This window comes from Solea solea, chromosome 11 (genome assembly GCF_958295425.1).
Source record: "Solea solea chromosome 11, fSolSol10.1, whole genome shotgun sequence".
Lineage (NCBI taxonomy): Eukaryota > Metazoa > Chordata > Actinopteri > Pleuronectiformes > Soleidae > Solea > Solea solea.
In genome coordinates, this window is record NC_081144.1 from 26326432 (window position 1) to 26350326 (window position 23895).

Consider the following 23895-nt stretch of genomic DNA (forward strand, 5'->3'; position numbering starts at 1 on the left):
CAGACGTCACCCTCTGTTGTGTGAGAAGCACAATTACAGCACTTTATTGTTCATAATAAATGCGTAAAGTGAAAGAAATTTAAACGTAGAAACAAAATACACACAATTCAGAGAACACATACTAACAAACAACTCAAAATTTTGCTTTTCACTTTTTCCGGACGCCGTTGTTTTACGGTGCCTGTGTCCGCTCGAGGGGAACAAGTTAAAACGGTGAAAATAGAAAAAAAAAGAAAAAAGTTCAGTACAGTCAAGTGATGAAATGCTCCTTTATAAGCGCTTTATCAGAGCCACTCGTCTTCTCCAGAGTATTCAATTTAAAAAATATAAAAAATACAATTATAATCAAATCAACAAGCAAAAAAAACAACCAAACAAATCATTTCTGCTTTTCAATTTTATATAGATATATTATTTTGCAAAAAAAAAAAGGGTTTTTTTATTAAAAAAAAAAAAATAAACATACATGAAAATACCAGCCACCAAATGCAACACCTATCATTAAGCATATCAATATAGAACATATGAGGGCTACCTTACACACAGGTAATAGCAAATATTCAATGGTTACATGTACGGCAACGTGTGTCCAAACATGTCTAAAAGACTGTACAAAATTTACACAACCTATTCTCGGTAGAACTACATACGTAAAACGGTGGATTATTGAGGTCGGGGCCTCGCGACCGCTCGTCGTTTGAAGCCGACGCTCGAGTCGACGCCGCCTCCAAACCTCGTAATAAAGTTCATAGAAAAGAAAAGTTCTATTTGTTTGGTGTAACTTGTTGTCGTCTTTGCTCCCAACTCAGGGGAGAAACTTTGTTCTTTACATCAGCCGCAGCTGCTCGACGATGAGCCCAGCCTTTGAATGTCAGTGAATGGCTTGTATTTTTTTCTTTTCCAATAAGAGTTCTCTCCTCACCGTTGCCAGGGTAACAAAGCAGCGTCCTTCAGCTTAGACAAGGCAGATTTGTTGGCGGGAATCAAACCCGGCGATCACATCCGTTCCTGAGCGATCACATCACGTCACACGTCGCCGCCCTGCATTCAAACACGAGTGTTTATCAGAACTACATGATGTCTTTTGTTAAAGCTTCTGTTGTTGTTGACGTTGTTACTCTGCCTCTGCTCAGTCGTTGTGAACCGGACACAATTTTAACAACTTTATTGAAAACAGACTTAAGACTGTCGAGCAAAACTATCAGACCTGACGGAGGGAGCGCTTGTGTGTAATACAGCGGCGCAGGGGCGGGGACATTGCTAGTGCGACGCTGTGGAGAAACAGGAGATTTAGGCCGTCTCTTTGCATTGTTTCAAGGAATGTCTTCATACACAAGAACCCTCCCTTAAATGCTGTAGTTTCAATGCCGGCCTGTATGTGGCGCTGTAACGCTGCCATAACAATATACACCAAAGACGTGGAGCATAAACCGTAAAGCTTGCACGTTCGTTGTGTACAAACTCCAAACACAAGAGGAGGAGATGATATCTAGTGGGGTGAAGAGTAAGAGCATAATCGTTTTCCCAAAAGTTGTGTATTGGTTGTATACACAAAAAACGCAAGTGTCTCTTTATTTAAATGGGACCCGTATTAGAAAAATGACATTTTAGGGCTCACAAAACGCTGGATCCATGTGGATTAAAAAAGCTGATACGATGCAAAACTTGCGTGGATTCACTTAAACTCAAAACCCTGAACTCATTTGACAATGGTTTGAACTGATCCAACATTGGTTTATATTTAAAAGTTGTTGTTTTTTTTAGTAATGTTCGTGTGTCACGAGGAGCCGAGTGAATTAAAGCCCTAATCGCGCTGCTGCAACATGAAATAAGACAAATCCAATCATGCGACGCTCAGTGTTAATACTGTGGCTACAAATAAGTTTGCGGACTGAGAAGTTTGCGGTCTTCAGTCGAGGAGGCGGTCTCTAATCCACCCTCAGGGCAGATTGTGTTCATGCAGGAATGTGGACGCGCGTGTCCTCAAACCAACCCTCACAATCACATTCAGGACAGATTGGGAGCGTTTACAACTGAACTTGGTGCTGTCCACATGTGACTGGATCACTCAGGACGGATGTTAAAACCAGGTCTGAAGGGAGAGCAGTCAGACTTTCTGCTTCCCCAGCTGAGCCCCGTCTCTCCCACCTCTGGCAGACGATGGTACAAACTTGGGAATAATGATGGGCAGCGTGTCTCGTCCTTTAGCAGCTGGTCTTCCTGAGCCCTCTGAGGGCCTGAGGCCATTCTCTACATGTGCTCCTTCATACTCCTCCTCCTCATCATCATCATCGTCCTCGTCATCATCGTCGTCGTCGTCCTCCTCCTCGTCATCGTCGTCTGACATATCATCTAGATCTGAAATAACCCTGGCCTCTATCCTCTGCTCCACTTTCTCCTTAGCTCCAGCAAGCTGATCGTTACCATGGCGATGTACCTCTCCCTCTCGTCCCTCGTCGTCTCTCCGCTCCTCTTCCTCATCACTGTCAGAGTCAATAGCAATGGGCTCAGAGAGGTCCAGAGGCATTCTCTGTGCTGAGGTGCGGTTGATTGTCTTGGCTTGGTCTGTGCTGGCACTGTTGGTTTTAAGGGTAAAACCTCCCACAGTCACCGTTGGCTCTTCCTTTGGTGGTGGTGCCGCGCCACCGTTAGCAGCTACAAACTCCCGGTGTCTCTGCAGAGCCTGCTCCGACACGCCCATGCGCGTCCTGGACGTCCGCCTCTTGCCGCATCTGCCCTCGCTCACCGGCTCATCGTGGGCGAGCGCCAGCTCGTGGCTCACTTTCCGGACCTCGTGCATGCTGAAGCCGAGCAACACGTTGGGGTTCTGGCTTTCGCACTCCTGCGTGCATTTCCTCCTCGTGTTGACAAAGTGGCTGGAGATGTCGGACTTCCACAGCCACAGATTGGCTGCCAGCTTCTCCACCTCCCGCTGCGTGGGATACGGCGCTTCGTTGAAATATTGCGTCAGGAACGCCTTCCTGGTCTCATACTCCTCATTTTCAAGTCCTTTGGGGTCAAGAGCCATAACCACAGGATCGTCGGGATTTTCTACAAATGAACCGTTGACATCCCGCGGGTGGGCCCTCTCCCCGGGGGGCCCCGGCCTCTTTCGTTTTGGTTCACTCGTGTCAGAGTTATTAAAGCCGGCCCGTTTCAGGGCGCTGCTCTGGGCCTGGGTGACGCGGGCAGACTGAGCTACCCGGCTGTCCTGACCATTCTGAGTTTTTCCCACCCCTCGACAGTGCACCAGGTGTAGAGTGATGGTGGAGGCAGTCATGTTGCTAGTATAAACCCCCAAGCAATGAATACACTTGTAGGTCAGTTTCTTTTCTACAGGATGGACCGTCTGAATCACCTGGTGCCTCTCTCTAAGGTGGTGGGCCAGCGAGTCAGAGATTGGACCCTTGAGGATGGAGAAGCAAAGAGGACAAAGCGTCTTGCCCACATCCCTTTTGTAGGGCACTGATGTCTGTGGGGAACTCTTTGTTGGCACATTGTCCGCAGCCACTGGAGGTGCTTTGGGCGGGTGCTGAGGCATTAGCCTCTTGCTTGATAACAGAGAGGCGGACAAGGCTGATGACAAAGAGCTGCTGCTGGTGTTGTTCTGAGCATGAAACGCCACCGACTCCTGCGGCGCGTCCTTCATGTTGTAGGTAGTGACGATCAACTGAACGTTCTTGGGATTACCCTGTTGCAATGTGAGGTCAAAGGTTAGAGGAGAGTCTGTGCGCGGGCCTACGCTCTCGTCTGGATGCGACTGCCGCATGTGTGCCACCATCTTCTCGACGTCGTTAAAAGTCGCCCGGCAGTGCGGGCAGGACAGGCCGTGGATCAACATGTGGTTTAAGAGTGTGTCGCTGGGGAGATAGCGGTTGCAGTAGAGACACTTGCTGGTGAAGTTGTGGATCTTCATGATGTAGTTGGCGACGGCGGGCACCTTCTCCGCTTTGTGCTCTTTCTCAAAATGAGAACTGTACACGTTCTCGGGAAAGAGCTCGTTGCAGATGGTGCAGATTTTCCACTTCTGCGTGTAAGACGCGCCGAGGACCGAGGACCCGCCTTTTTTGGCCGTGAGCGATGCTACAGTGGTAGCTGCCGCCTGGACGCGTGAACCCAGAGGGTTGGACTTGAGCGAGGAACTCAACACGAGCGGACTCCGCAGGCCGCTGCCTGAAAGAAGCTGCTTTGCTGCATGCGACTGCTGGGGCACAGAAACCTGAGCGTTCCCCGGTAAACTAACCCTCACCTGCTGGCCGCCGACAGAGAACGCCTGGGTGTTTCCCACCTTTAATCCTAACGCTTCGTGTTTCAACCCAGCGAGAAGGCTCTGAGCGCTGAAGCCCGTCTTTGACGCCATAACAACCCGACTCAGGTGATGTGAACTGGGAGACCTGGTCGTGGCCATGACTGCACCTTTAGGGCCCATCCCAATGATGGTCCTGTCTCCTATAGTTTTAGGGGGCACCATGAGAATGGGTTTGGGACGTGGGACAATCACACTGGTGTGCCCGATCATAGCGGTCACCTGGTAGCCGATCCGCTCGTGGTCCTCGATGACGTGTTGAACGAGTGCCTCGTAGGTCCTCGGAACAAACAGACACTTCTTGCAGTGGATCTGGTTACTGTTCACATTGTTCGAGTTACTACTCTCTGTGCCGCCATTTTGTGCGTTTGCCTTGTCCCCCGGTTTCACAATATAGGGCTGGGCAACTTGCTGGAAGTGTTCCCGGTAGATGTGCTTTCGCACCACATTGTACAAAGGGTCCCTGTATGTGCACTTCTTGCAGTAATACACAGCCTGTTCCACGCTGTCCCCGCTCCTCTTCAACAACCCGTCCTTCACCATGACCCCGCCAGCGCCTGCTGCCATCCCACCGGGGCCGTGCCGCACCGTGTTGTTGGGCATGTGGAAGAGTTTGATGTGCGTTTCCAGGGTCTTTTTGTTGCCATTGTAAGTGCAGTAGGGGCAGTTGAGCAGGATTTTGTTCTCGAAGTCCTCGCTGTGGACGTTGCGGAAGTGGCTCTTGTACGCGGAGAAGTACTTGGATGAGAAGAGGCAGCCGGAGCAGCAGAAAGGCTTTGATCTGTAATCCTGGAGACAGAAACAAGGGGGGGGGGGGGGGTATTAATGATTTAGCTCAGTCTGAGAGAATTAAAGCCATTTAATCATAGTTGCACAAATACTTAATAACAGCAGATTGTGGTCCTATTTAAACCTGGTATCAACATCTGTCCTGGAAATCAGATCACAAGCACTGACACCAGAGACACTCGGCACCAACTAGGGCTGTCACGTTTTGTTCGGAATTCAGATTTATTCAGAATGTGGGATTAAATGTTGGCGCTGTGTTCTGATCCGTGGGTAATAATGTAAAAGAAGAGGCACACTCAATCCCAATCAAGGTGACAGATCTGTGTTTCTATCAAATAATAATATCAGAAACTCAGCTGTTTGCTTTGACAAACGGTGACTCTAACATTATTACATTTTAGATAAAGAATGGAAAGTCGGGAGCGCTCGGAGCAGAGCGTTTATTTCATCGCACTCTCCTGACTGACTGCTGTACGCCATTAATATAATAATATAACACGAGCAGCACTGTTAATAATGTAGCAGTTACTGAAATTGTTCATAAAGTAAAGAAAACTGACGTTTGTGCAGTAACGGCGGTTCAAGACTGAACCGTTAACTTTCAGTTTCAAGCTAGAAAAGTGGTCAAAATGGTCATAAATAATCCTGAGAGATCATACACGGTGTAGATTAAATGAGATACGTCTTTTGTTAAATGGCTTAACTTCGTATTTTCAGTATTTTTCAGAGGACGACCGCTGAGACCTGGCGACACATGAGGTCAGGATGGATGTTAATACCAAAGTGTGTGTGTGTGTGTGTGTGTGTGTGTGTGTGTGTGTGTGTGTGTGTATTAGAGAGAAACACACACCTGGACTTTGGTATGCGACGGTTCCCACATGCACACATCGTCCCAGTTCGTGTGCTTGATATACACCTCTGGAGGAGTGAAGTCTTTGTAGTCCTAAACAACAACAACAACAACAACAAAACACAAAAGATTAATATCTATACAGCTGCATGAGACACAGTTACAGACCTTTCTTGCTTTTAAGTGGTTTTAAGATGACTGCAGAGCTGATACATGTTTGAATATGGGTAAAAACAGAGGTAACAGAAACACTGACGTATGAATCGTCCAGTGTGTCCAAGAAAAGCAGATTATATGCACAAAACACACTTATGTTTGGGCTGAAGAATAAATACAGTCCCTAAATAGTCTTACTGCGGGGGAACCATCATAGATTGAGGGCTCTTGGTTCTCACATGCTCATGTCATTTCACTAAAATTGGTCAAATGTGACATAATCTAGTCTAAAACCCTCATTCAGTCTTTATCAAATCCAGAGGAACAAATACCGACTTACAGACATCTGCTTTGTTTAGCCTGTGGAGCATCTACAGTATAACAATGTCAATGAGGATGATTGCAAAATACTGGACGTGTTTTAAGTACAGTTGATGGATTCCTATCATAACACAGTTCATAGCTGTGCAGAAAAGCCAGACGCTGCTACTATACAACTGCTTAATGCTCCTTTCTTACAGCGAGCCAAACACAACACCTATCCCATTCCCACGCTGACTTTACATTATTTATTTATCCGTTATCATCTTTTCTTGTTTTACAGATACAGAAATAACACCAGACGTGCGAGTTTGAAGACAATTACTGTCTCCGGAGGCTGTAATTCTAAGTTTGAATTCATTGAATTGGAAATTAAAGAGAAAAAAAACATCTCATTCTACGGTGGAACAGAAGAGTTAAATATGGTGTTAATTAGAAGAAACAGAAGTAGCCGAGAGGGAAATATTGCTTGAATTTATCAAGTATTTTTTACACAATCAATCAGACTTTATTAAAGCAGCACTTTTCCTACATGTATACATTGCTTTATTCAATGAAATTAAGAAATTGCCCTCAAAAAGACAATTAAAGAGATAAAACTGTCAGGAGACACTGTCCACACTGATGTTGGTTGGATGAAAGTAACACATTTAAATAAAGAATAAAAACAATAACATATTCTTAATAAAAAAAGGGAGGGTATTGAAATAAGAGCAAATATATTAAAGTAGCTTAAAGTACCTAGAGTGATTAAAATACTTGGAGAATTACAGGAAGATAAGATGAGAAAAGAACAGAGAAAACACACACATATAAATAAAATTAAATACTAAACAGTATCATAAAGAAAAATAATCAAAGCCAGACTCTTTTGCTGAAGGACACAGAAAAACGGTTTTGAACAGCTATATATATATATATATATATATATATATATATATAGCTGTTATAACACCACATGTACAACCGCTAAACTGAATACATTCTGTATTTTAATAAAAAATATTAGAAAACAATATCAATTATTTAATTAACAGGGTCATTAAAAGCACTATGTTTTCAAAGGAAGACTCCTGACACACCCATAATCATTTCAGAACCCCTGTGAAAGTGTTATTCTGCTCCTCGAGACGAGGATATTGACAGGATGTGGACTGTGCGGGTGCAGAACTCACCTCTAGGTGATCTCTGCAGAACTCCAGGCCAATGTCTCCCAGAACCCTCTTGACATTTTTCCTCGCTTTCCGCAGACTGCCCAGGTTATTGACAGGGAGCTGGAACATGCTGTCCACCTGGAGACCAGAGACACAGCAGCGGACATGCATGTGAGCAACAGGTGTAGCAGCAGACTGTGGACAGGTGTGTGTGTGCGTGTGAACTGAGCCATGAGATGAACAGTCATCAAGACAAATCACAGACACGACGACGAAGGATGCAGAGCAACAAAAGCCCGGGTGATAGAAGTGATGTAGAGGTGTAAAAAACAAATAAATACATCAATTTGTGTAAAAATCCTGATCCTCAAAGAATCTTAAATAAATGTTTGATTGGTATCGTATGGTTCATTTCAAAAAGACCTGCACCATTACAACGTTTATGATTATAACCTTACATAAACAAAGTTAATCGAAATCACAATACAGTCTACTGCAATATTTTTTAAAGCCAAAACGTTTGTCAAAATATAATTTTAGACGAATGATTCTTGATCTATACACATCTTATTCTACAGACTGAAGAGAACAAACTGTTTCTCAAAGATCTGCACAAATATCACACAGTAATCATTTTAAATGTGGTTTTTTTTCCTAATGAAAATAAAGGTTTTTGGTTGGATTTGCTTGTGTTTGCATTGCCGTTTAGATTAGATTAGATTAGATTAGATCAACCTGTATTGACCTCGCAGCAGGGGGAAATTCATTTGTAAAGCAGCTCACAAAAACTGTAAAGTGCCAAACATAAGTTGAGAAAGAAAGTGTTAATTTAGCAATACAATACAGGCTATACACACACACACACACACACACACACACAATAACATTAGAAACTGCAGGGAGGGGTGATGGTGATAATATAAGTGTGGGACTGTTGCACGGTCCTGTCCTCAGAGAAGGAAATGACCAGAGTACAACTAAACTGGTGAGTTTTACAAATATAAAATATAAAAGCTTCCCAGTCTTAACACACACAAAAAAAAGAGTCTATACTTGAGAAACTGTAAATTGATTGTGATAAATATTTCTGTTCCGCTCCTAATAACTGTATCTTTTGTAAAGCAGTGCAAATAATCGATACGTAGGGTGCAAATCGCCAAAATGGTCGCAAAATTGACCTCCGTGTCAGGTTTCTAGAGTTTTTATGCACATTAACGCCCTCAAAAATGACCACAAACCACAGATAAAATAATAATCTGAAGCAAAACAAGAGGCTCCTCACACTAATTCATGCCAGGAGCCATTACAGCGATGATGATGATAATAATAAACACTTATTAGGTGCCGAAGGTCAGCACAATAGTTTGTAACACTCAGATTAAAACGTGACAACATCACAGCAGCTCATCCTTCATTTTGCTGTGATAATTGTGACGTAAACAGTAGAAAAATGAGCAAAAACGCACACAGATTAGGCCTGTGAATATTGATTAATGCTGTGAATGTAACGTGAACTTTCTTTAGTGTTGAATGTGTTTCACGACAAATGAGATGTTTACTCAGCAAAACTCAATTATTGTTATCTGGTGATGTATCATCTCCTCTCCAACCAAACACTAGACACCGACAGGTATATGAGTGAATGAGTGAGTGAATGAATGAATCCAGGTGGTGAATGAGTCACTACTGTGTGCTGCAGTGAACACACACACACACACACACACACACACACGTGCTGAAGCTGCTGCAGTGTAGCCAAGTTAGCAGGAACACGCCAGAGTTTGGTTGATGATGATAACTGGATTTACTGGAGTCTGCACTGCTGCTGAAGAGCAGAAACACCCGTATCCATGGCAACTGTACACAAAGATGGCGACAGCTGTGTCCACCTTAAAATGCAACGGTGACAACAATTCAAAAAATAAAAATAAAAAAATAGGACGAGCTCAGAAGCTCCCCGAGTAACACGTCACTAAAACATGGAAAACTAAGGGACAAGCTAGAATGACTACATCTGAAGTGATCTTTAAAGGGATAGTTGAGGGTTTTTTTAAAGTTGTATGTGTGCTGGGAACCAAACAGAATCATGGGCGTCTGCCAGCAAAAAAGTATTTTGGAAAGATTCACCTGACACAATCCACAGAAGCTCGTCTACACGCTCTAAAGAACCTCATCATTAGACAGCCCTTTTAGAGACAGTTTAGAGGTAGAATCTGGATTAATCTGGACAATATTTGTATTTTAATAACAGAATGTTGTGTGTGTGTTATTATTAAGACAAAAACATAAACATCGGCATATATCATATATATTTTAGTGGTCACGATTGCAGTCGGGTAGGGGAGGGAATTACCAGAGATACACCACGATACAATATCACCAGGATATTTAAGTCGCAATACAATATTATCACAATACTGAGTATTAATGATATGCTGTGTTACGCAAACACCGCTATATAATCCAGAGTTGTTCCAATGTTGCCGTGTTGATTGCGTGTGTGCGTGCGTGCGTACACAGCAGCTTTCAAGTAAGAAACATAAATACAGACAATTTACCAAATGAGCCACTGATTTCAACGAGTCGGTCAAAACACTCACCAAAGCTCATTGAGAAAATCAGCATTTCTCTGCTTGTGGAGACACAGAAGCTACTGGTCGGCATAAAATAACACATTTGAAGTAGTGATGGAGGCAGCAGTGGATCCACAACTCCTGTGTGCTGTGATGTAAAATCGTCCATTTTCTCTATGGGCTCTGGTGTGGGGAACGAAAACAACGCCTGGCTAACATTCTCTTACGCTATCATAGTATAGATTTTATTGGGTGAGCATTTTGTTAAGTGGCTGTTTATACGTGTGTACCTGTTGGGCAGCCAGGGTTACAGCAGTGTCTCATACGACCACATATTATATAAAACCAGGGAACCGCATCGTCACAATAACAGACCACAGCTCAGCGGCTTATTGAGTCCTCACTGCGTGTTTTAGCAAATAACGTTGCTTTGATATGAGAGACGTCACCTTTGAGCCTGAAGAAATGAAGACAATTTGATTCAATCCAAAGCGAGGTTGCTCAATCAGAGCGACCGTTTCATGGGGTCAAAGGTCAATGATGCATGAGGACATAAAGGCAGGTCAATTACAACAAACAACCCTGTCCCAGAACAATTCCTGTGAACACCTCAGCTTCGAGAAGGCACTAAACAGAGAGGGAGCCATCTCTCTCTCCCTCCCTCTCTCTCTCTCTCCCTCCATACCCCCCCCCCCCCCCCGTGTGTAGCAACTGTTGGCCAGGTGACGAGAACCTCTTGTTTGTCTTCAAACCAGAAATATATATGAAAAAAAAGACTAGAGTGAGTGAAAGAGACACACGCACCTCTGCTCACTTCCCCTCTCTGCTCTGCTTCCTCCCATTACTGGTGGGTGGCGCTAGAGAGCAGCACCATTATATAAGCCTCCCTGCATGCACTGCCTGCCCCCTTTTCGATGCCATCACAGAATGGCGCCTCCTATTGAGTCAGCAGCAGCCTCGACAATATGTCTGCAGTGGAGGGGGAGGGGAGGGGAGGGGAGAGGAGTGAGGGAGTGAGGGAGGGACAGAGGCAGTGAGAGAGGGAGGGAGAGAGGGAGAGAGGAAGGGGAGGGACAGGAGGGAGTGAGAAAGATGAGGGAAGGGGGAGGGGAAGTATGAGTGAGGATGAGGTTGAGGGGGTGAGAGAGCTGGGAGGAAGATAAGGGGGTGGGAGGGGAGGGTGGGTGAGTGAGTGAGTGAGTGAGTGAGTGAGTGAGTGAACAAGTGAGGGTAGGAGTGTGAGGGGGGGAGATGAGAGAGATAGAGAGAGACGGAAGTGGAGGGGGTGTTGGGAGGCACGGAGGTCGGCAGACAGGCTCAGAAGAGGGGAGGGAGGGAGGGAAGGGTGAGGCAAGGAGGGGAAGAAGCCGAGAGGGGAGGGAGCAAATGGAAGAGGGTGAGAGAAAGAGGGGGCGATGGATGTGCATGCAGGGGAGGGGTGTGGGAGGAAGAAAGGGAGAGAAGGGGGGAAAAAAGCCAAGGAGAGGCTGAACAGGAGGGAAGGGAGGGAGAGAAGGAAGAGGAGAGGGAGGAAAGGCGATAGGAGACACAGCTCTGCTCTGCTGACAAAAAAAAAACATGTTTCCTTCTTTCTACATGTGGTGTGAAACTGAAACAACGAGGAAGGCCCACAAACCTGCAGCCACTCACTGGTTCCTGCTCCACTGGGACACACTAACCTGTGTCCAGACCCATGACCGACGCTCACACACATATGTACACCTTCTTTCTGTGTGTGTGTGTGTGTGTGTGTGTGCGTGCGTGTGCGTGTGCGTGTGTGAGAGACATGTCCTAACACCCATGTTCACAAAAACACCAGAAAAGTTTGAAACTAGTTAACACCTGAGTGACTCAACAACTGTGTACAGTCCTCAGCCATACAGGAGAAAGAGCTGTGTGTGTGTGTGTGTGTGTGTGTGTGTGTGTGTGTGTCTGGGGCTGCACGATACAAGAAAACACACAAAAAACATGATTTATGAAAAATACACCCTCAAGAATATGGTGCGAATGTCTCTCTGCTTTGGGGTCACAAAGCACAGCTAATGCATGTAAGCAAAATAAATGCAATATAACCAAAAACAAAACTCAACAAAACAAAAACAGCCCTTACTGCCTGGATTGTTTAAAATAAACACTTGTTGTGGAAGTGTGTTTACATGCTTTTATGGAATGTGTAGGACACCGTAGTTCACTGAGGCAATCTGCAGTCTCACCATTAGGTGTCACTAATTCTTCCATGGTGAATCTTTATGTTGTGTAAAGCATACTAGGGCCACCATACTGTCAGAAAGTGAAGGAATAAAAAACAAAACAATAGGATCAAACTACTCGGCTCGAAACAACTATCAGTTAATAATCGTCAACTATTCTGATCATGGATTAATTGATTAAGCTTCTTATTAAATGTGGATAATATTTGGTGTCTTTGCTCCAAAAAACAAAGAAATCATCATCAAAACTGAGTCATTTGTAACATCATCATTTCAAGGTTTGGGAACCGATCAACAGGTAGTTTTAATCAATTATGAAAATAATTATTAGTTACAGTCTTACAAACTAAATCTTTGCGATTTGTACTAGGCTCAGAAATTAGATTAAGACGGAGCAAGATGTAAGGTGTCTCTAATTAGTATTAGTATTTTATTACCTGCAATATACAGTAGAACTTAGTATTTCTGATTTTCATCCAAGTACCACCAGCGGAAGCTTACGTACCACTGGTGGTACATGCACCACAGATTGAGAACCATAGGTTTTAGAGTATGTTTTTCTAAGGAAATCAGTAAAACTAGTAAATGATGTTTTGTGGACCAAATAAGACATTGAACATCATTTAATTTTAGGTTTTGAGGAAATCAAATGTGTCAATTAATCAATTGTTGGTGGAAATATCGCGATATTTCGTGACATCTGCGATTTCTTACTTATTGGACAGACTATATTGTGTGTGTTTTAATCACCGGACACTTACTCCTCTACAGTTATAATCCCGATCACATTCACACCTGAATGGTTTATTAAAATCCGGATTAATTAAGATTATGTTTGTAGGGATCACATGTCATATGTCAGCTTAAACCTGTGCCCCCCTCTTCTTCTTCCTCATCTTCACTCTGGTTCCGTGGGAACGTAATATTCATCCGTGGGGTCAGTGACGAGGGTGACGTGACTGTCAATCGATCTGATCGACATGTGATCGCGGATCGATGGCGTTAGCAGCGTGACAAAAGACTGAATGAGCGGGCGCTCTGAGTTAGCATGCTAAACTAGCAACAACAACATTGACTATTGGGAAAAAACAAAGCGAACTAAAAACAAACAAACACTAGTTTGCCTACATTCACCACGGAGAACATTCGCGTGTGTTATTTACTGTCTTTAAACAGGTGCTGTCGTGAAATAACCCACGTTACAAGTCGTTAAACTTCAGTTTATGACAAACCCGAGTGTTAGCCCTCTCTCTCTGTGTGTGTGTGTGTGTGTGTGTGTAGCATCAGCTAACTCTGTTTAAAGGGATGTGATGTTAGAACGGGTCATATTCGTGCCTCGAGATAACTTTACCTGCTTTCACGTCCACTTGCTCCCGCCCGAGTGGAATGTGTCACGTCAGGATGACGGACACGACGCGAGTGGACACTCACTCACTGTCAACTGTTTTTCCAGAGGTGTTTGTCCGTCCAGGTGGATAAACGTGGAGAGACACGAGCCACCGTGGTCGCCTCACTCCTCAGAAACACGACTGTCCCTGTGCCGACAGCGGCTCGTATCCTCCTCTTCCCCGTGGTCGGCAAAACGGACACAGGAACCCACGGAGCCTCCTCATCACACACTCACCGCCTCCATACCGTGGAGGTCTGAGGGCGGACACATGTCCTGCTGTGTGTGTGTGTGTGTGGGTAGCGACGTCCGGCGAAGCCGCTCTTTTTAAATAAAACGCCGTAAGTGTGTGTGCGCGTGTAAATGTGTGTGTGAGTGAGTGCCTGGCAGCCTCTCTGACAGACAATACACATCCAGCCCCAGAAACTGCCTTCTCCAAAATGGCGCAAATAAAAGGGGCGGAAGTGACGTCGCCTCATTAGCATAAATAATCTCATTGTCAAGAGAGTCCGTCCTCGCGAGCCTGCCTCGTCACTTACGGCTCTTGATTGGTTTGTGGAACCAATTAAACCAATTAAGTCAATGACTGAATGAATTAAAAAAGGCTGCGGGATTTCTGTGTTCGAGCCTGAGGCTGTGTGTTTGGGGGGTTGGGGGGGGGGGGGGGGTAAACAAGCCGGTGTAGTAATTGCCGGGTCTCACCGCCAGCGGGCGTCCTTCCTTCTGGAGTGAGGGGGGGCATTGCTGCGCATGCGTAGTTTGGCTACATCTGGCGGCCTCCTCCCTCCCTGCAGTGCAGAGGGTCGGATGAACACAAGCCTCAGCACTCAATTCAGGAGGGGTATCAACGGTAGGTGGCGCTGTCGCACACGCTGTGTTAATGCCCGGAACTACTTTCCTGCACTGACTTAGGACAGGAGAACTGAATCAGCTCTGATCCCCAAGAGTACAAGTACAAGTATCTCACCAGGAAATGACTTTGATAGAACTTTTTTTTATAATATTATTTCAAACGTTTTAAATGTATATGACATAAGCTCAGTGGTGGGGAGAGTTGGCTTTTAACTGGAAGGTTGTGGGTTCAATTCCTGGCTCTGCTCCTCATCTATATGTGTCCTTGAGTAAAGACACTTAACCAACTCTAGCAACTCTTCTGATTTTATTGAGTAGTACCAAGTAACAAAGACAGTTAGAGGAAATGTTGATAGAAATAACAAAGTAAAGTACAGTAACAAAGTATTTTGTACAGCGTGAGACATTCAATGTCCTCATAAGAAAAGTGCGAAATGAACAGTTTACGCTGTGGAGTTAAAATTTATAAATGATATAATCCATTCAATATAATTCAATTCATATAACTTCATTTATCCATTAGGATATTTGTGTATGAGCACGAGTGCGTGTCATAAAAATCAGAGGTCGACTGATACATGGGGTTTCTCTATGATAGATAATTGCCAATTTTTATGGCACATACTGTGCATTTAGCCGATTTAATACGAAATAAATAAATAGCATCACTGCAGCATTAACCAGTCCAAAAACAGCACTAATGGTCTGTGTGTCCAGTATTTTCTGTGGAATAATGTATAAAGTTAATGTTGCTCCTGTTCTGAACTTTTAATGTGTTTATTTATAAAAAAAAAAGGGTTAGGGTCTATTACAAGTTGTGGTGAGAACTATGAGAAATTTAAGAGCTTCTCACTCAAGAAGTGTAAACTATTTTATACATACATAAAAGAATAAAGTTGCATTATAATTAATTTCGACAAGCTGCACACTGAGAGGTGCAATGCTGCCCTCTGCAGGAATAAATATGAAGATTTTGCGTTGGGTTGCATACAGATGTTCCAAAATGCAAGTATTGTAAATAATCTGTGGCTAAAAACAACAACACTGGTTTATTTTTCCAGCATTTTACCCACTCTAGCTTTAACTTGTGGTGCAAACCTCTGCTGAGCCAGGACTTGTGGATCATGATCGTCCCGATCGTCACGTCCCACCTCGGCTGACGAGAGCGCGGTCGGAGACAGAAGACTGACGCGGAGACAACATAACAAAAAAGACTTATTTTAATTGCATACAAACTGTAAAACCCTTCACATGATTCATGACGATGGGAAATGTGAAACATGATATACATTCCTTTATCTTATGTCATTTGTCATCGTGTTCTATTGGCGCTTTTTCCACTAGCCCAGTTCCAGCACGGCTCGACTCGGTATGGTTTTGCCATTACTATAGCACCTCCTCAAAGTGGGCGGAGTCATCAGAGCATGGCTGCGTTGAACTGCCATCACTTTGTTTTCTACGCGACACAAACACACAGTTATATAAACCCTCTTATGGTCCTCTCATGATAATCAGCCTGGATTCATTTTTGATTTTATGGCTGTAGAATTTCCAAGATAACTTTCAATTTCGATATCTGGCAGTTATTCAACCGTTTAGGAAGGAATTACGGTACTGAGAAGCTGGTGAATCTCATCTGTGATTGGACGATTCATTCCGTCTTCTACCGCTTTATCCTCCACACGAGGGCCACGCGGGGGTCACACCCTGGACCCATCGCCAAATCAATAGTTTTTGAAGTTTTCTAGGTATCACAAACGGTGTAGTGTAGTTTTGTGGTAATGAGACGTATGCGTGCCACATCCTGTTGTGCAGCGACAGGATTGGTCACAGAATCAGACTCAGTCAGTGAACGGGTTGTGATTTGGCTCAATACGTCAGCCTCTATTTGGAAATATGGAGATTTTAGACTTTTCCTTTGCTAAATGTTGGAGATTTGACGCAGATTTTTCAGCCGTGCTGAAACTGGGTCGTGGGAAAAGCGCCATCAGTCAAGCTTTTTCCCCTGTCGTTACAATTCTTATATGACTGCTGTACAGCACATGTACAGCACCAGTGAGAAGAGTGAGTTTGAGGTTAAGAGGGAAGATCGATTGCATCACTGATCATGTCGTGGCAAAGAGTGTGATCAGTCCTTTCACAAACGACAAGATCTCGTTCCCTCCCAGTTTGGACTCTCCATAAACTCGATCCACAAACGAAATGGGCACCTGAGAGGGAGACGAAGGAGAAGACAATTCTCAGTTCACATCTAACAGCCTGTGAAAGCCGATAATGCTGCTCCAATTATTGAGGTTAAAAGGATGGTTCGGAGTACAGACAGAGACACGGAGAAAATGAAGTTTGTGTTGCCGTGTGTAACGCGCACGCACACACGCATGCAGTTTTCAGTGACAGTGAGTGAGTGTTTGGCTCTGAGCACAGGATGTTTGTTGGTACAGATTCTTTTTCCATTCATTTAATGTTATTGTTTATTTTTGCAGGGACAATTAAATGTAGTTGTGGCAGAGATAAGATGAAACAATTACTCCATTTATCGATTTGAGTGATTTGATTTTTGTATCTTTTTAAATGTGAATATTTTCTGGTTTCTTTGCTCCATATAACAAAGACATCATTTTTGGACAAAACAAGACATTTGAGGACATTGTCCTTTCCAGGTTTCCAGGTCTGATCAAGATTTTCTGACATTTTATGGAACAAACAATTACAAATGACTCGACAGCTTACTTGATTATGAAAATAATCGTTAGTTGCAGCTAGATTATTTTCAAATCAGTGAATTTGTCGAGTTATTTCCTCCATTAACCGAGTAATCGCTAGAAAAGTTTGAAAATGTTGATCGGTGTTTCCCTAATCTGGAAATGATGATCTTCTCAAATGTCGAGTCTTGTTTTGTCCACAAATGAACAAATGATTCAGTTTCAACAATTTCTTTCTTGTTTAAGGTAAAGAAACCTGAGAATATTCATATTTTAGAAGCTGAAAATCGGATTTTTTTTGTAATTCTTTAAAAAAAACACTCAACATAGTTTATAATAAACTCATTAATCGATTAATAATCAATGAATCAAGTAAATCTTTCAGCCCTAACATCAAACTGACATCAAAAGCCTACATAAAATCAGGGAAAATATTAATGATTAATGAATGAATTTTGGGGTCCTCACTTCTCCGACCGTGTAGTTGAGCTGCCTGGCTCGCACGATCATCTCCATCTGAAAGACGTAGCCTTTGGACACGCATCGCTCCACCAGGTTCTCCAGCACCTTCTTCTTGTACAGTCTAACGTGAATAAAAACAAAACAAAACAGCAGCAGCAGTGAGAGTGATATTATTCTCTCTACACACACACACACACACACACGCGTATGATTCACCAGTGACATCATTTGACAGCGGCTCTTGCTCCACTTTTACCTGAAGCTGCCTGTGAGATCTGAAGCACCAGGTCTCAGCAACACCTGAGTCAAATAGTTTGCTCCGCGACTGCGAGTGAGACATGGAGACAGAGGGAAGAGACATTTTTCTAAACTACACATCTGGTTTTATTCATTTTTAGCCACACAGAAAAAGAACATTTAAAGGTGTATGTTATGTGTAATGTTGTGTGTGTTTCTTTGTTTTTACCTGATGAGTTTTCGGCGCAAATCCCATCCATACACTCCTCCGTTGCCTCGGTAACGAGTCCCAGACACCAGGTCATAGTTACCCTCCTTCTGCTTTCTGGCAAACAAACAAATAAACAGTTTTACTTCCATCTGTCATTAAAAGATATTGTCTGAATAAGTGCAAAATCAAGAGATAGAAAATGTTATATTAAGAAACACTTACTCAATAAATTCTGTGATAAATTTGGGCTGTAAAAACAAACAAAGAACAATTAAAATCAAATGTATCAGGTCCACAAGCCTCCGTTTTTAATGATTTATTTGTTTTATGGAGCAAAGAAACCAGCAAATATTCACATTTAAGAAGCTGAAACAATCAGAAATCTTGTTTTAATCATGAGAAAAGATTCAAACCGATTAATCGATGATCAAAATAGTTGATTTATTTAGTTATCAATTAATAATGGATTATACGAGTAATTAGTAATTGTTTCAGCCTGAATACTTAACTCATCTGTTAGGCGTTTAAAATAAAATGATCAGCTTGATCCACATGAGAATTCATGGTTTTGTCAAGTGCAACAATACAGGTTTTCTGATTTTTCAGCTTCTTAAATGTGAAAATGTTCTGGTTTCTTTGCTCCACATAACAAAGAAATGTCTCAAAATAGATTCATTTTGGTTTGTGGACAAAACAAGACATTTGAGAACATCATCATTTCGAGGTTTGGAAAACATGGATCATCACTTTCTGACATTTAATGGACCAACTAATCGATGCAGCCCTACAAGCAACTTTTGAGATGTCAAGTTGTGACTCATCTATCACCACTTCCTGATGAACAGAGGAGCTGTTTTTAGCATCCTGACTCCAGTGTGTGCAGCCCCTCCTTCGAGAACCCAACAGGGTCTGATAATAAAAACCGATATCTCTTTGTTGCTTCATTTTTATTAAAACTGTTTTTTGTGACTAAAAACTGAAGTTTTTCTCCCATCACCAAAGTCCATAGAAAAAAACAACCATTTTAGCTGCATTGACATCAAAGCTGCTGGTCCACTGCTGCCTCGTTTGGTCACTTTGTGTCACTCAGGTTAATCCAAATAAATGGATTTCAAACAACAAATGTAACAAAACAACATATGTGAACTGACAGACGGGGGCAGCAATGGATCAACAACTCCTGAGTGCTGTGATGTAAAAATTATGATTTTTATGATGGACTTTGGTGTAGAAGGATGCTCACTCTCTGCTGACTCAAAGATCTCTGAACTATCACTTTAATGGAAACAAGTGGTAGTTTCGGGAGGTTTTACCAGGCGAATGCAAACAAACGCATACACACCGAGAGTGAGAGTGAACTCTGAACCTGCTGTGTACACACACACTGTTGCACTCACATGATGGGAGAGATCTGCATCCATTATGATAACGAAGTTCCCACTCGCATGCTTCATGCCGTGGATGTAGGCAGTGCCTTGGAAAAGCAGACAGGATTTCATCAGTCACTGATACAAAAAACACATTTTTTTACAGTTTCAGACTTACTTACCTAGGCCTAACTTTTTCGCTCTAGGTCGTAGAAGCTGAAAACACAGAACAGACAAAACAGAGTTTTCATAAAAAATACCACACACCAGCTGAGACTTAAAGGTCCAGTGTGTCACATTTAGGCCACCTGTATGTTTGTATAAGAGCACAAACACAGTAAAATAGAGCTGCATGATAAATCGAAATTCACGATCTTGATTCAACGTGATCTCATTTCTAGATGACAACGGTTCTTCTGCATTTCATTTCACGAGCTGCATCGCAAATAAGTGCTAAGGAGAAATAGACACAAAATGGATGGTGATGGAAATCCAGGTGGTTGTGACGATAATCACACAACCCCCTGAGCAGTGCTGTCGCTAAATACACCAGACATGTTACACACTGGATCTTTAATTTATAATGACAGATTACTGACATGCATGTTTTGACAGAAGGACATGATTCACTCACTATTCTGTCCTCTCCATATATTTTCTGCAGCTGCTCTGCCACCTCCAGTGTGCCGTCTGGGCTTCCATCATCAATGACAATGATCTCATAGTTATGTCCACTGTAAACACACACACAAACAAAACATCAGGTTAGAATCTGGTTTGGGTGGATCCATGTCCTTCCAAATTTAAATAAGAACCCAACATTGAAAAATAAACACAATTGTGCATTTGTTCCTCAAATCAAAAAGCCCCTGAGCTGGTTTCACCTACACACATGACATTTGGAACACTAACATAGGACCCATGACCTAAAGCCAAAGGGAATTCTGCTATTGTGTAATTATCATTTTAATTATGTATAGCTTCAAATTGGGTGTATATCATCTCAAGGGTTAGCTTCAGACTCGGGGTGTGACTTAAGTGTTGTGGGCGTGAGGAAACTGTTAGCAGATAATAAACCATGTCAGACATTCTTCTATAATCTATAAACAGATTAGGAAACTAGAGAACATTTAACATGACTTATGTTTTCAGAATTCTCCTCTACATATTTACTTATACTCGTGGCGTGTTTTGTCCATGGAGGTGAAAGAGAAGTGGTTAGGAAAGGACATAGGACGTAAGTGACAGCTCACCACTAACCCCAGCTTAAGTAGCAGCAGCGGCTAACATTAGCATTAGCCGATAGCATGCAGCATTAGCGAGCAGCCGTTGACTCACCTTTCTCCTAAATATTTCACCAGGAGCCAAACTATCAGAGGAAGGTTCTCCCGCTCGTTGTAAGTCGGCAATAACACGGAATATTTGTCGCCATTATCCCGGTTTTGGTGCATCGTTTTCCTGCTAGCCATGACGACGACGACGACGTGTATACTTCACTCGCTTTGCGTGAAGTTTGAGGCGCTCCGCACAACATCCGGTTTGTTGTTTTCAAAATAAAGCGCGTATCTAGAAAAGTATAACCAAGATGCACAAAGCTATGAAACAATATAAAAGTAACACAGAATAATACATTTGATTTAAAAAAAAAATCTAATTTAAATTAAATTTAGTTGACAGTAGTATGAGAGAGATTTGAGGCACATGCAGAATAATAATCAATTTGTGTTTATTATATTTATTGTTAACTATTTTGATCATTAATGGATTGTTTAACTGTTTTGTTACGTATAAAACGATGTTATGTGATCGTCTGTCCCCATAAACGTGTAAACTTAAAGTTAATTTACTTTAAATAACATTGTTGTTTCATACAACTTTCAAATATAAATTAGACATAAATTGTACTTTTTTGCGCTGAAGGAAAGTACCTCAAAATGATTAAGTACAGTAGTACACGAAAGTACAGTCGTAATTCAACCTGTGACACTGTTTTGTTTTGTTAGTTTTTTGCTAAAAGTGACTTTGCCTTTTCTTTTGAAACAAACACCGGCATTACTTCTAAACAGGAAACAGCATGCACATGTAAGTGTTGGTGGTGAGAACTTCCACGGTGCTCTTCAAAATAAAACCTACTGGAAACTCTCTATCTGCAACAATGGTTCCGGCAAAGAACTTACGTCGTTTTCACACCTTTGGCGTGTTTCCACCGGCTCGACTCGCCTCGCCTCTCTGAGGCGGAGTCTGTGCTCCGGTCATGGAGGATGTGCTGAACTAATAGTTTTAATGAACTGATTCTAATGATTCAGTTAATGATTAAATGAAAACGACTGCTTTACAAGTCACTCATCACTCATTTGTGTGTGTGTGTAAAACACCTTAGTTTCAGGCAGTGGTGCAGTGATGACTCCGCCCACGTTGAGTTGTTCAAGTTCAATTTTCTCTTTTCATGTGTTCACAGAAACCAGCAGCAAAACACATGGCCTGGATTTCACTGACTGACCGGACTGGATTTGGTTTACCTGTTTGAGTAGTATTTGTGTTCATTCCTTCTTTCCTTTCACTTTTTGTTGGTTCTGTCTCTTCCTCTTTCTTTCCTTCTTTCCGTCCTTTATTGTTTACCTTCGTACCCTCTCTTCCTCTTCCTTTTAGATTCTTTGCTTCTTTTGAGTTTTCTTTGCATCGTAGGCTGTTGTTTCTGGTGCTGGAGTCATAGAGTCCACTGAGGAGTATCTTTGTCAACTGTCCTGTGATTGGTCCAAACCTTCAGTGATGCTATAAATGTAGTTATACAAATGTACAAAGTTGGTCACCAGGGGGCGATAACTGTCTCAAATGCTATATCTCTCTAACAGAAGTATGAGGGAGAGAGTGAGTGTGAGAGAGAGTGAGTATGAGTGAGTATACCTATGAGAGAGTGAGTGTAAGTATGTGTGAGTATGAGTGAGTGAGTGTGAGAGAGTATGAGTGAGTGAGTGTGAGAGAGTGAGTATGAGAGAGTCTATGAGTGAGTGAGTGTGAATAAGTGAGTTTGAATAGCACCTTTAATATAACTACAAATATTGTAAAAAACAAAAAGATTTTTTAGAAACGTATTAAAGGAAATTTATTAACACAAATATAAAACATACGCACACTCACACACACACACACACACACACACACACTGTGTAAAGTGTAATAACCCAAAGCCCCAGGACATCATTAACAATGTAAACACTGATTTTCAACGTGAATATAAACAGTATAACATTATATTATATTATATAACATGAATACGTGCGTACAGTAAAAATAACATAATAAACATTAAAAATATACAAACTATCATACACCCGGCGGCACCAGACATTCTCACAGTATCATGTCCACCATGGGACAAAAGAGCTTTCCTTTCTTTCACACCATGGAGTATGTGTGTGTGTTTTCATTATGAGGCAGATAAGGTTAGAATAAACCAGATACAAATGAAACACACGAGGACAAGACAGAGGACAAGGCAGAGGACAAGGCAGAGGACAAGGCAGTGCATAAACATGGTAACAAATAAAATAATGTTTACTGATCTCAGTGAGAAAAATTTTTCCCTTTATGATGCTTTGTGTATTTAGAAATACTCTTCTATTATTATTATTATTATTATTAGAGAGCTGACTACTCGTTGTTGATGGGAAGCGTTGATCGTCTTCAGTGTTCAGTATTTTTTGTGTAAAGCTCCCAGTTTTTGTCATTTCAGCTCCAGAGGAGCAGACGTCAGTCACACTGTGTCTGTTTCTTCTTCACATGCTCTCAGGGCTGGTAGCCATAATACGGGTCTTCTGAGTGAAAACAGAGGAAACACAAACACACTCAAGTGGAGGCAAAAAAACAGAGTTCCCAGCAGACAAAAGGTCCTTAAAAGGTCAACTTTTTGTTTGCTGAAAAGTAGAAATGCAGGACGAAACAGGACGTTGTGATGACGCACGCAAAAACACACTCCTGTCTATTCCTGCTTAGAGTCTGTCCAAGATCAGGTTGGAACACCAATAAAACGGTTCCAACATTGGAACATTGGTGACATTGGAGCGATAGGCGGGGTACACCCGGGACCGTTCACCCGTCCGTCACAGGGACACATTTGGAGACAAACAACCATTCAACCATCCACTCTCACATCTACCGTGAATTTAGAGTGTCCAATTTACCTAATAAACCATTTTGCATGTTTTGGACTTTGGGAGGAAGGCGGAGAACCCGGAGAAAACCCACGCACACACGGGGAGAGAACATGCAAACTCCATGCAGAAAGACCCTTGCTTGCTACAAAGGGAGGGAGCTAACC

The 23895-nt window shown here is 42.6% G+C and overlaps 3 protein-coding genes across 5 annotated transcripts in view; all 3 read right to left on the minus strand.

The window, feature by feature from the left end:
- Positions 1-16: 16 nt before the first annotated feature.
- On the minus strand, positions 17-14181 carry adnpb (activity-dependent neuroprotector homeobox b). The gene is made up of 4 exons (XM_058643123.1): positions 13711-14181; positions 7598-7714; positions 5946-6038; positions 17-5095 (listed from the first exon to the last, which is right to left on the minus strand). Exons 2-4 carry the CDS (start codon positions 7703-7705, stop codon positions 2108-2110), a joined length of 3189 nt encoding a protein of 1062 aa, XP_058499106.1. The 5' UTR covers positions 7706-7714; positions 13711-14181; the 3' UTR covers positions 17-2107.
- Positions 14182-15800: 1619 nt separating this feature from the next.
- dpm1 (dolichyl-phosphate mannosyltransferase subunit 1, catalytic) lies at positions 15801-21103 on the minus strand. Its single transcript, XM_058641877.1, has 9 exons — positions 20916-21103; positions 20212-20311; positions 19760-19793; positions 19608-19684; positions 18433-18458; positions 18229-18324; positions 18019-18087; positions 17769-17883; positions 15801-16808 (listed from the first exon to the last, which is right to left on the minus strand). The coding sequence occupies exons 1-9, from the start codon at positions 21044-21046 to the stop codon at positions 16704-16706; spliced, it is 753 nt and encodes a 250-aa protein (XP_058497860.1). The 5' UTR covers positions 21047-21103; the 3' UTR covers positions 15801-16703.
- Positions 21104-22722: 1619 nt separating this feature from the next.
- LOC131468815 (collagen alpha-1(XX) chain) overlaps positions 22723-23895 on the minus strand; it is a 30526-nt gene continuing 29353 nt past the window's right edge. For all 3 annotated transcript variants that reach the window (XM_058643441.1, XM_058643439.1, XM_058643440.1), the window contains one exon: positions 22723-23392. In XM_058643441.1, the coding sequence (XP_058499424.1) occupies positions 23364-23392 (29 nt within the window). In that variant the 3' untranslated portion in view covers positions 22723-23363. The remainder of the gene's footprint in view (positions 23393-23895) is intronic.

Excerpts from the sequence above, each read along its gene's own strand:
- adnpb (XM_058643123.1), bottom strand. The coding sequence starts at position 7,705 with ATGTTCCAGCTCCCTGTCAATAACCTGGGCAGTCTGCGGAAAGCGAGG. Across the intron at positions 6,039-7,597 it reads TCTGCAGAGATCACCTAGAG|GACTACAAAGACTTCACTCC; the intron begins GTGAGTTCTGCA and ends GTTGTTGTTTAG. Across the intron at positions 5,096-5,945 it reads CGTCGCATACCAAAGTCCAG|GATTACAGATCAAAGCCTTT; the intron begins GTGTGTGTTTCT and ends TTCTGTCTCCAG.
- dpm1 (XM_058641877.1), bottom strand. The coding sequence starts at position 21,046 with ATGGCTAGCAGGAAAACGATGCACCAAAACCGGGATAATGGCGACAAA. Across the intron at positions 19,685-19,759 it reads AGCGAAAAAGTTAGGCCTAG|GCACTGCCTACATCCACGGC; the intron begins GTAAGTAAGTCT and ends TGCTTTTCCAAG. Across the intron at positions 18,088-18,228 it reads TTGCGCCGAAAACTCATCAG|TCGCGGAGCAAACTATTTGA; the intron begins GTAAAAACAAAG and ends TCTCACTCGCAG.